The 15092-nt window shown below is 39.0% G+C and overlaps 1 protein-coding gene across 1 annotated transcript; it reads right to left on the reverse strand.

Annotated features, from left to right (window-relative positions):
* Window positions 1-5688: 5688 nt before the first annotated feature.
* On the reverse strand, window positions 5689-14425 carry LOC135466910 (cytoglobin-1-like). The gene is made up of 3 exons (XM_064744662.1): window positions 14274-14425; window positions 9911-10148; window positions 5689-6609 (listed from the first exon to the last, which is right to left on the reverse strand). The coding sequence occupies exons 1-3, from the start codon at window positions 14423-14425 to the stop codon at window positions 6460-6462; spliced, it is 540 nt and encodes a 179-aa protein (XP_064600732.1). The 3' UTR covers window positions 5689-6459.
* Between the last annotated feature and the right edge of the window lie 667 nt (window positions 14426-15092).

The raw sequence follows: 15092 nt of genomic DNA on the forward strand, positions 1-15092 counted from the left end.
TCATTAAATCCGTCACATGTATCAGCGTGTTGACCTTGAAATCAACACTTGCGGTCACAACGTCAAACTAAGCATACTGGGTTGTTTTACCTCTGACAGCTTGTTCTGATATTCTCCGGCAATTTTGTAGTCTCTGAGGCCATATCTCAGATATTACGAGCTACTGTGGATGAGACTAGTGTTTTTATAGTGGATATGCCTTGACAGACGTTCACTGCCTTGAAAGGGTTTGCTGCTCGAAACGCCATTCCATCGTCGGTAAGTTCAATTCATTTTGGCAGTCGAGCGGGAATGGCCGGCGAAAGAAGACATATGTGGTCACCATCTCAGACACTGATTGCTATGCCCCGTGTGTTTGACCTGTAATGACCACCAATCTAACGAGAGATACCTAGGGCATGACCTATTCACATCGACTTGATCAACCGTTGCCGCCATGAAAATGGTACTTCCAAAACTAGCAGACCGTGGATCGGGCTTTCGGAAGTGATGTCAAAGGGACGATCTCAAGTCACACCATCCGTTTTTTTTTGTTCAGTGTTTGATAAATGGTGTTCCAGGAACAATTGTCTGCCGAATCGAGTTTCTGCACAGACTGCAGGATGTATCATTTATAACCCGTATCGTGTTTGATCTTCCTTCATCAATAACACTCCACTGACTGTAATACCATCTGAGAGGAAGGGATTTATCACTGGAGTTAGAGATCAACATTTTCGTCATGTTAATTCTGCACAGAAAGGCAGCGAATCTAATGGCATTTCTTCCTGCTGGATCCCATCGCGTCAAAAATGTTTTCATTTTTTCTCTCTCATAACCATTCGTCTTTGTGTTAATTGGCAGGGTAGAAGTAGCATTCTCTATATAGGCCTACTGAATAGGAAAATCTGACGTATACTCTACATCAAACTTGCTTTCCTTATACAGCCTCGTCTTGCATATTCCGTGAACAGTGTCTTTCTTCATTAGCTTTATATAAACAAGGGGAAACTAACAGTTGTTCACACTTGGTGTATATAATTTTGGAAACTTCATGCCCTATGTATCCGACGGTAGTCCGGGCTTTAAGAAACCGAATGAATCTCGTGGAAGCCCACAAGAAATCACGTATGTAGTATCTCATCAGCTTTCCAATACGTAATATTCCAATGAAATTAAAACTGAAAGTAGGTATACAGGTTGAATGTGAATATGGGAAGTCAATCAACCGATTATTTCCTACGCAATTCACAGAAGACAAGTTCCATAAACATGTATATACATTACATGTACTACTATCGCCCTGCACAGTTCTATACACGCGTACGTACATTGCATGTACTACTGTCGTCCTGCACAGTTCTATACACTTGTACGTACATTAAATGTACTACTATCGTTCTGTACAGTTCTATACACATGTATATACATTAAATGTACTACAATCTTCCTGCACAGTTCTATACACGTGTATGTACATTACATGTGCTACAATCGTCCTGCACAGTTCTATACACGTGTATATACATTACATGTACTACTATCGTTCTGCACAGTTCTATACACGTGTATATACATTACATGTACTACTATCGTCCTGCACAGTTCTGTACAAATGTATGTGCATTACATGTACTACTATCATCCTGCACAGTTCTATACACATGTATGTACATTATATTTACTACTATCGTCCTGCACAGTTCTATGCACGTGTATATACATTACATGTAGGTTACTACTATCGTCCTGCACAATTCTATGCACGTGTATATACATTACATGTAGGCTACTACTATCGTCCTGCACAATTCTATGCACGTGTATATACATTACATGTAGGCTACTACTATCGTCCTGAACAGTTCTGTGCAAATGTATGTACATTACATGTTCTACTATCGTCCTGCACAGTTCTATACACGTGTATGTACATTACATGCACTACTATCGTCCTGCATTTTATTTGAGCGAGTCTCATTGATCCACAGGGTGATCTCGGTCACAAGTGCTATTAAATTCGTTTAAAGTTATTAAATATAAACGGGATTGCTATTTGGGACTTAATGAATAGTCTAGTAGTCAAGAAGTTCCTCCAGTATTGACGACAGGCTACATTATACCTCCTACGTCTCATTTCTCATCTTCCCATTTCTAATATGTTACATCATCCACATAATCGTCCAAAAATGTGAAGTTAGTTGAAAGTTGAAGTCGATGAATGTTCATGTATGCATTTACTATAGACCAAAGGCTTCAACTAAGGCATTACGCACTCCGCCTCACACACACGCAAAAGAGAGAAATTTCTGTTCGAATGCTATTGTTTTTGTATGTTATTTCTACGAGGGCAGTTTTTGGCATTCCAGCAGGCAAGACAGAAGTTGTCTTCAAATTGAAATATCAAATGGAACGCCAATCCGAAAATCTAAAATTGAATCCAAAAACTGACTCCAATTCTGAAAGAAAATACATGCAGTTTTTAACTCCAAAAAAGATTCCAGTCTGATGCAAAAGGTTCCTTTTTCTATGACGGATTTCCTTGCGAACAGCCAATGATGCTGCACAGTCATGATTTAATTCAGAAAGTGCTCACATAAATGTGTATATACGTAGACCGCGGCATCATTGACAGTTAACGAAAGAAAGCAGTGTTATGTTACGTTTTAATACTTGGCGTGAATTTAGTTGCAAGGAATGAGGCTAATGAAAGAGGTTTATAAACCACTTGAGAGGAAACTAGGTAATGACAATCCGCCAACCCAACATTTTCACCGAAACGATATTGTCAAACGCGTTTCTGCATTTCTTATAAATGCAGAACCTATATATAGATACCCCATGTAGCTCATTTGCTTACAGGATAGCTCAGATGAAAGTTAATCGAATTCTCTAAACACACCTGCAAAAAGGAACATTTTAATTTTATCGACGAAATCAGCCAAATTTGTACAATCAGCAATTCAAGCCATAAATCTAGCAGCGGGAAACTTATCACTCTGTGAACTGAAAGTCATTGTTCATTAACTGCTGGAAACAAGCTGTGGAGGTTAATCAAATTTTTTTTGCAGCAAATCAAACCGTTTAGATATGACATGATTTCTCGTCTGAAATAAAACATCGTTATTAACTTGACCACCTGGACTGCTGATACGGATAATGCATGTTGCAGCAAAATGGTATAGATGATATGAGTTCGAACTTTCAGAAGATTTGAATTATTTTTTTATGTCAAGGATTTTAGTAACCACACGCTTAATATGCAGAAAGGATTACTGTATATCTGTTTTTATATCTAGTAGAGGCCACATTACTTGTATTGTCAAGTTATTTCAAATATTACTTTGTAATTTCCTGACAGCCCATGAGCTGATGGATGTGCCACTATATACAACGTCATTAATAGAACGTCATTAAAGAACACCAATTTTAAAGCAACGATTAAGTTATCTTTATCTTCCGGTTTTATTGACTAAAATCTTTCTCTTGTACACATATGATTCTTGTCCAGAAATTGATATGGCGGACGCTTTTCTAACCCGTATTGTATGTTACTTGTGTACATACCAGAATACGACTTGTTCAAGGAATTTTCAGGGAAGATTCTAAGAACATGGGATGTTGTACTTTACCTTGAGATTTTGTTCATTGCTGTTTACTTTGAATCCACGTCCAAGTTATTGCTGCAAACACTGGTGTGTTAAGGTTATTCCATGAAAGATTTTCGCCCTAAGTATCTTAAGTTTTTTACTGAATATAATTCTCTGTGAGTAAATATGGACAGAGCTCCCGGAGTCCCTCGCCCTCTTCTTCATAATTGTGTATAATTCCGCTGAACGCGGGACTAGATCGCCACGTGGAGTATAAGAACAGTTGCAATCAAAACGCAACTGAGATACATATTTTGAGTATCGACATCTTACGATCCACCATTAGCATATCATTTTATTCATTCTCCTAGAACATTCCTTAGGTCTTTCTGCATCATTGGAAATTGACGACCACACCTCTTTGCATCCGTCCTATTTTCGTACTTTATATGCATTTTTAGTTCTTTGGTACTACTAAAATTGCTATGAGATGAGTGTTCATTTAATGCTAGAACTCAAGTACTGTCATGTATGAGTAATTGGAATGATAGTCTGAGGAAACCTTAAGAGCCTGGCCAAACTTTACTAAGTTACACTGACTTTCCGTTGTAACCAAGATACCATTGTGATGAAAACCTAATACAGAGCAAATAAACTTCCGCACGAATTTCTGAAGTTGCTAGTATCTAGTTATATCTTTCATCTTTACTTGGCACATGTGCTTACTAGACAAGATAATCTCATACCCTGGCCGTAATTTCCTCTACTTCTTTCCTAACGAGCTTGTTAATTCATCTCTCCACTAGAGTAATTAGTGCCCAAATCGCATTTACGAGGTGTTTATTTGTCTTTTCCCAGCATCTTCCAGTTGAGTCATATACTATATGAAGCTCCCTCTAGCGAAACTCCCGACCTTTTGATAAAGGTCGCGCAATAAAGCCCAGAATTACCTCCATCAAGAAATATCGAGTGCGTCTCAAAGAGGAAATCACTTCTGTATCACGTCTTGTAAGGGTGTGCTATTTCCTGGTTTTAACTGTAAGCAACCCTAGTTGTTTCAGTTGGTGTTATTTGCTAGAGATCCACAAACGCCTGGAAAATGTTTTTGATTATATCTGGTAAGAACCTTTATGTAGCTGAGGAGTGTTTGTGAATCGTTTCAAATACAAGTTATCTGAACCAACCAATCCACTAGTTTGGTACCCTAATCAGTTGTTTTGCTGTAGTCGCATCACCACACATGACAAGACTCTCGACGACTGGGCGCATTTGTAGATTTGTCAAACCCACCCAGCACTTGACCAATGAGATTGCGGGTGTGAATCCAACATTTGCTGATTCGGCTGATTTTGATCATGATGGTTTGGCCTGGAGTATGGCGTATAACTTAAGCAATTTCAATTAAGTTTTTAATGACATTCTTTCCCAAAAGTTAGTTTTTCCGTCTTAATTGCAGTTAAAAGCTTTCGGTCGCTAAAGTGACAAAATAGCGGAGATTATTCTACGTTATTATAACGACCCATTGAGGAGACCACAGAAACAGTCCACTCAAACTGAAGTACTGTGTGTGAGATACTAGAAATTTGTCATTTTCGTTTGCTTACCGTAATAGTCTAGAGAAAATTTGGTTTTAAACATTAAATACATTTTTACTACGGTTTATACTCCAGGTCTTGCGATTTCAGCGGGCAAGTTCATCGGAAAGCCTATTTATTGGACGTTTAGGTTAGGTAAAGTAAGCTTCCTTTGAAAGGCTTCGTTGTCATATATTTAAAATTTTTTTTTTTGTATTTTATGCTGCCCTATTACGATACAAAACCGCTGTTCTATAATGATATTAGGGATAGAAATTCTATAATTTTTACATTCCATTTCTTATCAGCCATATAACCGTAATTACTCACTGTCAGGGACTATAAAGTAAACAAAGTGGCTAGGTGGTCAGATTATCCAAACATTGAAAATAAAGCTCATAAAAGATTATCAGAATTGACACGTTGGACAAATTTTATTTTGTGAAATATATCCTGAAAAATTTCAACACATAAATGTAGATGTACACAGTCCTTCAACAGGTGCCGAAGCTGAAAATACACCTTTACCCTGCAAGTGAGGCTATGACGCACGGTACATGCTCGACTAAGTGCGGAAATGGATTATTTTTCGGTACCGCTATTCAGAACATTCTTATGCATATGTATGTCTGTTCAAAGTACATGGGGATTCCAAAAGGCGTAACATACCGCAAAAACTACTGAAAGGTACCCAGTTGTAAATGGAAAGAAAACATACAATTTCGGATCTGTGAATCACAACATATAAGGGGGACAAATGACAAAGAAGAGCATCCTAGTTCCAATTATCAGCCACGGGAGTTCCTGCGGAGATGACAGAAAATGGCCATCCTCACAACACAGACGATTCTTTGTGCTAATTCACTGCGCTTTTGTTGACGCCATAAGGACAAAAATGCGCCAAAAAGGGAGCACTATTCACAGGAAAAACAAGACGAAAATGAAACATGTCTCTCTGTATCACGCATCAATAGTGAGTAGGAAGTTAGCACTGAATCACAGATTTGTCAGATTTAATCCGGTAACCCGTGAATTCTTCCACGTGAAGCCATCATCAGTAATGGAACCGCTATAAGACATACACAAACAAAACGAAGATGTCATTTCACATAACTTGTGAAGATACATGTAATACCGGTACACTCAGAACAGTAATCCAATATCCCATTGTACATTGATTTGTCAAAATGGACTGTCATGCAGTCTAAATATTTTCACCAGTTTTTACATATCCACACGGAATTCAGGTGAATTGTAACGAATAACAAATCCGTGTGAAAGCGCCCAACAAAGAAGCACCGTGACTTGCGGATGGCTCAAGATAACTCATCGTCAGTGTCTTTCATTCCTTCTTTCATACGAATACAGATGTACTCGTAAACTTTCCGCCAGGCGTCCGCAGCTTCCTTCGTGTAATTGTCCTGTAAAGTTTCGGACAGTCCGAAATCCAACGCTGGCCAAAGTTTCTACAACAGGAAAAGGAAAGAAAAATATATGATATACACGTGAACAACAGCGAGTTCACGACTCCCCGCCTTATGAATTGTATAAACTTTAAGTGACAGACAGCAACTGACTAATGTTTATGTTCACTGAAAGATTACCTTTCAAAGTATCACAAACCGGCATTAAATATTTTTTTAGATTTTCCAGTAAAATTTTAGAGAATCTTCGTCTTGACACAGCTCCAGCGCGTTTCCATTATTGACAGGAAGGTGACGTCACGTTTACTCTAGCTCTTTAACGTCGAAGTTATTTTCTGTGTTATAGTCATAGCTGTAGCCTATGGGAGATAAAAGTTACCGACATTGGCGATGAAGATCCAAGTGATAAATTGGGTATACAAAGGATATTTCTTCCACTGCCTGAACTGTTGATACAATAAGCCTGCTATATCATTTAGAGTTTAAGTAACCTGCAGATGCACTACCGGAGTATTCCTGGTTCAGGTCGTAGGAGATTTAGGGGATTTTGACCCCTATTTTAAAAATATTTACAAGATTACAGTAAAATTCTTGTACAACTGGATTCATGCTCAATTCTGAAACAAATGAAAATAGATTTAGGCACGGCTGGGGCTGATCAAGGCATTCGATTGTCGCTAAATTTTATTCTTTAGTTTTGTGGCGGTGGCTTCTAAGACGAGAGCAGTGCTGACCCAATTATCGAGGATGTCAGAGAAAGCACCTCGGCTTGAAATAGGCGTTTCAATAATTTTACCGTATTTTATGAAAGGAACAGAGAAAAATCATCCCTCGTATGAAAGAAAGACAAAGGTGCAAAATTTAAATTCTCCAATTCTGATAAACTGAGAGAAAAACAAATTGTATCGTAAGAGATAATTAAGTTTAAGCATTGTCCGATGAGATGCTGCTTTCTCATTCCCATCAACCTTCGACGTCCCTAATGAGTTTTTCACTGACTCTGATTTTTGGTATTTTGAAACTGCTGACTAACCGGTAAAATGGATGACAAAAAAATGTATTTGTATAATTTGAGCAGCGTGCATAAGTAGGTCGATGTATAATGCTTTTCAATTACGCTTTTCATGCTTGCTGTTTGGAATTGTTAATGATAAATTATATTTTTATAACTTGGAAAGAGGGTATATTACGACACTGGTTCTGAGCATATATGATGATGCATGCTAATCAAGCGTGCTCAATACCTATATACATTTCTTGGTTAAGTCTTGAACCAAAATCCTGTGAAAATACGTCAACACTTAATCTTACCAAAACTGTAAACAAATAAATATCAACTATAACAAAATAACAATGTGCCCTGGTGCAGTTGTCAACAGACAAGGTTTAGATTTCTTTCTGTTGTCTTTCTACAATGATAACGAGAATCATAAATAAACACACGAATGAATGTCATCCTTTCAGTTGTTTTTATTTCTGGAGTGAACAAATGGACTCCGACAATAAGGAAGATTCTACCTGTGGGCATTTTTGTGCATTGCATATATTCACAATATAGTTATCTTACTGTAACATGAGCACGCACACAGTCATTTATGTGCTGCAGCAGACATAACAGACATCGTGCTCCGTACTTTATGGTGCTAATATGTACAAAGGATGGGTTTATTTTCTTAAGGCCACAGATTACAATGGCAGCTATAAAACATTACATCTTAATTTAGCGGAAGGAGATATGTAGGGACATTAGCCTTAGTTCCAGCCAACGATCGATATTACATAACTCAGTGCTCGCCTAAAAGCACGGGCTCAAATGTAACATTTTAAATTAAAAATCACGTTGTCGACATAGCTTGCATTTGTGATTTCGATCGTAAAGGCACAACCATTTAGGTAAAGCCCTTCTGCGCTCTGATGCAGCACAATGATGTCTTAAATATCGTGTGATTTCATTTAAATATGAAATCTGACATGAATCCTTGATTACCTCTAATCCGTAGAAAGGAGAGCCTGCTGCATCATATTTGTATCAACTAGAATTGATATAGGTGACACAGAAAGGTGATCACATGATCGTTCAAATATGTCATATTTTGATTATAATAACTGATCACGTTACGCTTGTGACCTTTTCCGTTGCCAGCATGCACTTGATGGGAGGCCGAGGAGTAAAGATTTTTTTTCGTTTGAGTGGATTGTGACGCCCTCCTCCCCCTCTCCCGGGGCCATCAGCCCAACTTGCTCTCGTGGGCCCTTTTCGACGATGCTTATTTGTGCTGTCGTACGTTCGTTAGAAATTGGAGTTTTACGCCGTACTCAAGAATATTTCACTTCTACGACAGTGGCCAGCACTATAGTTTCACTACAGGAAGCCGGACAGAGTCAAGAAAAGCTCAACACTCATCCGCATGTTGATGGCAGACCTTCCCACGAACGACTGCAGAGGAAATCAGCATGAGGACTCACATTGATCGCATTGGTGAGAGGTATCTGGGCCATTGTGCTGCGCCAGCGCGCTTTTCACTTGGCCACGTTCGTTAAATATAACTTGTCTTTCATCATTATTGTGCCTATCTATAGACGCACATGTACGTCACACGTGTATCAGTAATTTGCCAAAAAGCGGTGGGTTCCTCCACTCATAAAACTGATTCTCGAGCCAATTCTCGAGTAATGCGTTAAACAAAAATGATATAAATAAATTAACTTAAACCTGCACTTGACTGTAATTTATGTTTATCCTTAAAGAGCATCGCTTTTATGAAAGTGATGCCTAATAAAAGCGCAGAAGGTCGTGTCGTAACCGACATCATTTTAATCGAGTGAAGAAATCAGGTTGTTTTATGAGGCGGTGGACAGTGCGAGCTCACTGGAAGCTAAGTGGTCGGACTGACGGCTACCTGCCGGTTTGTGTTAGTAACCTTATCATGTGACTGAAGATTTAAAGGGGGTGTACCCCAGGCGATAGACTTTCTTTAGACAGAACATGCCACTAATGGCAGCACATTTAGGACAAATGTACCTTTGAGACACATAAAGCGACAAGAGAAAACAGTTAACGAACGCGTACGTAGCAGCCTGGGAACCTCCACTGCCAGATGTGTTAAGACTTCTATGTGAACAGTTTTCAAAGAGACGAAACAATGTTGTGGTTGCCTACGAGAGAACCTAGTCCAGTGTAACAGTGGAACTGGGCGAATCGCGGAGCGGCAATCTGCAAGCTATCTCACAATAATTATGACAAATGCGATTTAGATTGGCGAGTGTCCAAGGGAATAGGTCGACCAGATATTACTTTCCTTCGATCAGGCCGTGTAATCAGATCTAAGCGATTTACACCTACTTTGAGCATGATCGGCTTCACTTGTCTCCGGGCGTGGGTTTGCCCGACGGCTTTCAGGACATTGTCCAGAACATATGGATTGTTCAAGCTCTCCACTGCCGCTCCTAATCCCTCCATCACGGTAGTGGCGTGCTTTTGTAACATCTTCTCATCGATGACAAACTCCAGTCGATTCTCCTCGCTGATGGTTATTATTTTGGGGAAAAGACCTTTCATTTCGGCATTGGTCTGAAAGAACCTGAAGAGTAAAAGTAAATAACAGGAATTAATACAAATGTATATGTAAAATACCTGTTTTGTGGCAGTACGGCTTCTTTTTGCGGTAACTTGGCAGGTCTTAGGCCCACTAACATTGTATGCCGCCATCATAACAACACCTACAACAATAACATCATGGAAATAGAGGACTCCGTATTCCGTATTACCGTTAACACTGTTAACAGCTTATCTATCAGAAATGAAAATGATCATACATTCCCTACGACTTGTTTTAAAACGCAAAAACTCTTATTTTAAAGTCCTGTTTTAAACATCTTTCAAATTTTTTGTAAAGTAACTGGTTATTGAGTACTAATCATTGGTTACTCTTGCGAGTGCTGCTTCTGTGTCTTAGCAGGATAATAAGTTGTAAAACGTCGATTTTTGAATCCTTCAAAACCAAATCACTACAGTAAAATTTCACCTACGTGATTTTGGACTACTGGGTATGTGACGAAACATTTTGCGGTTTCTGATGTGACGCTGTCACATTGCGTGTTATGAGACTATACGACAAAAAGCACCAAACTCAAGTATATATCAAGCGAAAGGCTATTTAACACTGTCCTGGAAAACAAATCGATATTTTATTAGAATGTTTTAATCTATTAAAATCGAATGCTTCGGCTGTCTGCTTGACTTACAATAGTTTGTTTAGAGGTCTGTTGGATCCACAGCTCTATATGAGTCTGTGTTTTGGGGTGCAAAAGTCTTGTAGTCTGTCTGTGTTGAGGGGCAAAAGCCTCATGTGACTTTTCAATGATCACAATATGGTCAGAAAAGACCACAGTAGAATCTATCATTTCACATACATTTAACCTCGGTTAAATACATTTTAAAACATTGATTTGATCCAGTATCCTGGACAATATGTGGTGATCTTTTACCTGACATATACTTAACGTTAATGTTTTCTTTGCCTTTGAGTTGAAGGCCTAACTGTACCTGTGATCCCTGTCTCCGGTGTGAGCGGACATCTAGCATACTGATGTTTTCATTACATAGATAGGTATTTAGAAAGAAAACAGATGATCAGTGTGTGAAAGCATATATCCATTACTTTATCAATGCACCATTGTTGAATTGTAGCTATAAATTTGCTGAAACATTCTATTTGCCCAGACTTGCCCAACAAATATCACACTAAAATTTAAATGTTTGCAGCGTAAATAACCATCGTATGTACAATATTTTTTTTTATTCTTTTCTCAGAAACTTAAGCCCTATTCACACTAGCATCACAACCATAACTATGTCGTTTTAACATGACATTCATGACATTTAGCCTCGGAGAACTGATGTCGTCCCAACATGTAGCCAGTCGTGTGAATGATCATACAGAACAAAGAGTGCTCTATTTCTACTAGCGAAGGAGTCATGTTTGTCATGCCACATTTATGGGTGGAGGAAACCGAAATGGCCTTGCGGGGAGTATGATGAGTATGTTTAAAGCTGTCAAGGATCCTGGGAGATTAGTAAATCTATGCAACAGCTCTTCTACGATGACCCACAGCACCCATTCCCACCAATGACGTTTCCGCCGGCTTGATATTTCTCACTGTTATTGAGGCATTTTTATGTGTTGTATATATATCTTTGAAAGAGGTTAGAAATAGAAACACCCCCCCCCATTCAGAAATGGTTCAATATTGTACCCTCTTGAAGCAGAAAGAGTTTATAATAGAACAAGGTAAATGGTTCTGTATAGAACCATAGTGAGCGAAAAGGTTCTTTGTAGAACCATATCTAAAGGGTTCTATATTGAATCTTTTCAAAAGTGTTCTTTATACGTCGTATAAGTGAAATATTCCTGAGTACGGCGTAAAACATCAATCAAATAAATAAATAAATATAGATGTGTAACATGTGGTTTAGTTTCACAAAACATATTCGTTTTTCAAAACTGCATTTAAATCCGAGTAACAAGAGGCCTTAGGAATTTTGCGGTAAGCGCTGTGTTTGATACAGCTTAAACTGACACTTGTATTAAGATACATTTTTTATTTATTTCATTGGTGTTTTACGCCGCACTCATGAATATTTCACTTACACGACAACTGCCAGCATTATGGTGGGAGGAAACCGGGCTTATATCATTGTACGCATATATGTAAGTATGCTTGGGGTTCGTTATACTTAAGAATTTTTCAGAAGTCATTATGTGTGTGTACAAGTATTGTGTCTTGTTGTGACAGGGCGATTCCATGCCGCCAAAGTGTTGCCGCCACTGAAGTATCATGCCGAAGACAACAGACATGATACCCCATCTAGTCACATACTGACATTTGGCCAACCGGTCATGTATTCTTGATGTAACCTGTCATTGCTGAGCGCCAAGCGAGACTGATGATAAGGTCGATTTTTAAAGTCTTTGCTATGACCCGACCCGGGTTTGATCCCGGACCTCCCGACATCGTTAGGGCATTGTAATCGATAGTTTTTCGGAAGATGGTCAAATGAAACGGGGTGCATTCCTCTTTGCTTCTGCGTTTCCGAAAAACAATGAAAAATAGGCCTGACATAAAGAAATCAGATTGTAATTTGAAAACCTGACTGTTAACAGCTACATACAGCACGCGAGCTTATCTGTCATGTGATTATAATCATTATAAAATACAACCATTAGTAAATACAGTCATTATAATATACAACCATTATAAAATATATCCATTTTAAAAATTTCACATTATTTTACTATTATAACAACGAATATTGAAAATGTTCCCGAGGAAGAGTCTTGCTCTTCAAAGCAGATCGTTTGCAACAGAATATGTGCCTGTCAGAGCAGACCATGTGCTGTGATACTAACTCAGATGATCCTAGGGTTCATGTAGCTTTCTGGAATCTAACCCAAGCTATCACCACTTGTACGGCCTCGTTTTTTGGGAAGACAAACTAAATTCATCCAGTTGTAATGGCATCATGTTAATGACCTTTATGATTAGGCTTCCGTTTAACTCCCCTCGCCTAAGGGTTTTCTCTTTTGTTAACTAGAAATTCCCCCTCGAGGGATTAAATGATTACACGGATATCAGAAATTCAGAAAATTGTTAAAACAATGTTTTCATGCAAGCTGATGTCAACCTGGGGTTAACCTAACAAAGCTAAAACAATGATAAAAGTAAAGATTTATATATTTATTTATTTGATTGGTGTTTTACGCCGTTCTCAAGAATATTTCACTTATATGACTTCGGCCAGCATTATGGTGGGTGGAAACCGGGCACAGTCCGGGAGAAACCCACGACCATCCGCAGGGTGCTGGCAGACCTTCCCACTTCCGGCCGGAGAGGAAGCCAGCATGAGCTGGACTTGAACTCACAGCGGCCGCATTGGTGAGAGACTCTAGGGTCATTACGCTGCGCTAGCGCGCTAACCAACTGAGCCATGGAGGCCCCCATAAAAGTAAAGAGCCATTTGGTCTAGCATAGTGAAATATGGCATACTGCGCCATTTCTTGGTTTTGAATATAAAATCTTGAGAGATACCTCTCCATAGAAGATTTGTATATTAGTTTATCAGTTAAAAATTACATTATACATTTTGTAACGGCCTAAAATGAACATTCAAGACAGATACATTTACCTTTTAAGGTCAGATTTGTTAACTAGTTAAGACAGTTAATTATGGCATACCAAATTATTCCCGTTCCTACATAGACATTCATCCAAGATATCCTTCAAGGGCAGGCTTGTTTGACAGTTAAACATGGCATAATGTATTACTCTGTTCTTAAATGGACAGTCATCAAAGATACCGTCCACGGTCAAATTTACTTGTTAATCGGTTTAACAGTTAAACTATGTCATAACGCATTATCCTCGTTGTTAAATAGACATTAAACCAAGGTTCCCTTCAAGGTCAGATTTGTTAATCGCTTTGGCAGTTAAACATGGTATTATGCATTATCTCTGATCTTAAATGGACATTCATGAACGATAACCTTCAAAAGTACACTTGTTAATCGGTTTAACAGTTAAAACTATCATAACTCACGATGCGCCATCTGAAAAGGACATTCGTCCAAGGAAATCTTAAAGTACAGATTCACTTAACTGTTTCAAGCCTCGGTTCTAGCCTTCGTCTTTGTAATAAAAGTACTTACCTTGTAAAGACAATGACCCCACAAGAAGACAAGTCTCCTCTGAGTAGTTTCCAAGTTTCCTGAACAAGGGTAATTTGTTCCTGCGTTAAACACGAGTTGATCTTGACCTGACTTGGTTTGGCAACACACCCTGTTAACGCTTCGTTCCCCATGGTGTAATAAGTAGCCTCCATACAACATTTGGACCCCGACGGTGTAATGTGGCAGCAGATCGTCCAGGCTATCGTCTATGCCTATGCATTGAGTTTTCCGTCATCATACCAAGATGACCCAGCATAGGAGTAATTGGGAGGAATCTCCCAGCGGGTGGTCTGCTACCCTCAACTAGGCAGAGGCTGGAGGTGGCAGGAGAAGAAAGACCATGGTATCTCGCCTCTTCTTCTTTTCTGTGTGTAAGCCTAAGTTTGTCAGCCGCAGTTTTAATGGAGCTTGCCTGGACTATCGATTAGTAGAGTCTTTACGGCTAGCGCCATATAGACAGCGTCGAGTCGCTTAGCACAGTCCCAATCCTGTGGCTGATCCGATTCTACAAATACTGCTCCCTGAAATCCGCACAGTTTTGAAAGAGATTCCTATAACATAGTGTCATGTCTTTTATAGTCGCAGAACACTGGGGACATTAGATCATTTATTATTTTTCACAAAGAGGGAGAGAGTGTTTATTCATGTTTACCACTTTGTACTTGAAACCGTCAAAGAGCAAAACTCTGGCGTGTGAGGAAATCGCATTTAATGAATTCTACACGACTGTTCTCTTCAACTGGAGCACTGACTTTGCACGTAGAAGTACAGGTCTACCAACGTTATAAGGATTTTCTA

This window comes from Liolophura sinensis, chromosome 6 (assembly GCF_032854445.1).
Source record: "Liolophura sinensis isolate JHLJ2023 chromosome 6, CUHK_Ljap_v2, whole genome shotgun sequence".
Taxonomy (NCBI): Eukaryota; Metazoa; Mollusca; class Polyplacophora; order Chitonida; family Chitonidae; genus Liolophura; species Liolophura sinensis.